General features: G+C 56.2%; 1 protein-coding gene across 1 annotated transcript in view; it reads right to left on the minus strand.

Moving 5' to 3' along the window:
- The window catches only part of Ogdhl (oxoglutarate dehydrogenase like), a 22,161-nt gene that overhangs the window by 2,888 nt on the left and 17,023 nt on the right, over window positions 1-2,250 (minus strand). The window contains exons 6-10 of the mRNA XM_005348675.3: window positions 2,120-2,247; window positions 984-1,162; window positions 701-772; window positions 494-619; window positions 320-392 (exon numbers count right to left, since the gene is read on the minus strand). Coding sequence (XP_005348732.1) covers window positions 320-392; window positions 494-619; window positions 701-772; window positions 984-1,162; window positions 2,120-2,247 — 578 coding nt within the window. The remainder of the gene's footprint in view (window positions 1-319; window positions 393-493; window positions 620-700; window positions 773-983; window positions 1,163-2,119; window positions 2,248-2,250) is intronic.

Genomic DNA, 2,250 nt, shown 5'->3' on the forward strand with positions numbered 1-2,250 from the left:
GGAGGGAGGGAGGGAGGGAGGGAGGGAGGGAGGGAGTGATAGCAGCAAATCAGACACTGCTCCACCAGCGTCACGCCTCCTGGCAGCCCTTACTGACGGGCTAAGCGAGCCCACCCCCTCCTCGGACACTGAGCTTATTCCCAGTGATCTGACCTAGCCAAGGTGCCAACCTCCCAATGCTCTGGCAGGTGAGGACCAGGACAGGAGCTGCTGAAAGGCCAATGAAGACAGGGCTAGGAAGACAGGGAGCTCAGGGCAGAAACCACACAGCAGCCATTAGCCTCACGCAGACGGCCATCCCAGCAGATAAGGCACATACCAGACACCATCTGGTCAAAGCTGGACTTGGCGTCAGGGTGCCTCAGCAGAGACTTGGGTGTGAAGACAATGAGCTGGAAGGCAAAAAGCCAGCTGCTAGCAGCCCCTGCCCATCTATGGCTCCCCACATCCAACCCTTGCACCACCCCGGTGCCAATGGGCTGGGGAAGCTCACTGGCTTGCGGAAGGGCAGCAGGATCTGTCGGCGCAGCACGTGGAAGTAGCTGGCTGGGGTGGAGCAGTTCACCACAATCCAGTTGCAGTCATAGAGCTGGCTCACCTCGAAGTCCTCAGTGAACACCTGCAGTGGACACTGGTGGCTAGGGGCGGCAGTCTACACCTAGGCTCCTCTCCGCGCCTGGGGAGAGCAGGCGGCACTCACCGGGTAGGCATCAGAGTCATCATTACTCATCTGCAGGAACCTCTCTGGCCTTGCCGAAGAGTGCTCCGGACCCTGGAAGTATATGTGATCCAGACAGAGCCAGCAGAGACCCCAGACGCGGGTGCCTGGATGGCTTCAAGGAGCAGATTAACCCCGGCTGTGCCTGTTCCCACCTTGCCCACAAGTCTGGTTCCCAAGTTCCAGGGGCCCAGGAGGCTGTTCAAGGGACCAAGGGGGTGCCCCTGCCCCTCTAGCTAGGCCTACAACAGCCTCTATACCTTACCATGCCCTCCATGCCATGGGGCAGCAGGAGCACGATGCCATTGTGCCGCACCCACTTGGCCTGGCCAGTGCTGATGAACTGGTCGATGACACACTGGGCCGTGTTGTGGAAGTCACCAAACTGAGCTTCCCAGAGGACCAGGGCGTTGGGGCTGGCCATGGCATAGCCCAGCTCAAAGCCTAGGCAAAGGACACCAAGACAGAGCTCAGTACAATGACACCAAGCAGCAGCGGTTCCAGTTAAACCCACCCTTCCCCTCAGTATATGCTACCAGTCCTAACCTGGCCTTCCCAATAGGCCAGAGTGAGCCAGGGGCTCACTGGGCCACACAGGTCTGGATGTGTCTTCCTGGATGTGAAAGCATGCCTCTCTTTTTTGGTTTTGCTTTATTTTCAAAACAGTCTATATAACAGCCCTGGCTGTCCTGAACTCCCTTTGTAGACTAGGCTGGCCTTGAACTCACAGAGATCAGCCTGCCTCTCTCTCCTGAGTGCTGGGATTAAAGGCTTACAACACCACACCTGGTAGAAGCATGCTTTTCTTACGCCATATGCTGCCATGTTCAGCCTTATGTGGCTCAGGAGCCAAGTCTAAAACCAACTTGGGGACACTACACAGGACCATCAATCAAAAAGACCCCTGAAAATATGTACAGAGTTCTCGAGAAAGGGCAGGCAACTCCCCACGTGTGGAGCTGAACCCCAGGAAGAGGAAGTGAAAGGGGAAGTAAACTGATGGGAAGCACGTCCCCTGTGGAGTCACAGCCGAACCTCAACACAGGGCTCTGGGGTGCAGGACAGAGAAGATAAGAAGGGCTAAGGAGCATGTGAGTCAGAGACAGGCTCAGCACCAGGCATCAACAGCTATGGACCACTGTGGACTCTACTGGACTTCCTGTCTGGACACTCTGTGTCTGGTATCCAGGAAAGGGTTTAGGTGTCACAGAGAAAACAAAGCAACATCCCCTTCCCGAAACTGAGATGCCCATTAGACTACGTGAGACGTGATCTCACCTCCCAACTGTCTTTAAAAATGGTCCAACCACAGTTCCTTAGGACATCCTAGTATCTGCTCTCCCCCTCTCCCAGCATCTCCAAGATTGCCTACCCTCCCAGACCCAGAGGCATCCCACCCACCTAGAACTCCGTACTCTGAGAGGGAGCTGTTGCACACAGTATAGGGGGCCTGGTCAGGCCACAGGTGGTTCATAGGGACACACGTCCTCCGGTCAACTTCCTGGTCATGAAGAACATGGTGCCGGTGGCTG

This window comes from Microtus ochrogaster, chromosome 6, assembly GCF_000317375.1.
Source record: "Microtus ochrogaster isolate Prairie Vole_2 chromosome 6, MicOch1.0, whole genome shotgun sequence".
Taxonomy (NCBI): Eukaryota; Metazoa; Chordata; class Mammalia; order Rodentia; family Cricetidae; genus Microtus; species Microtus ochrogaster.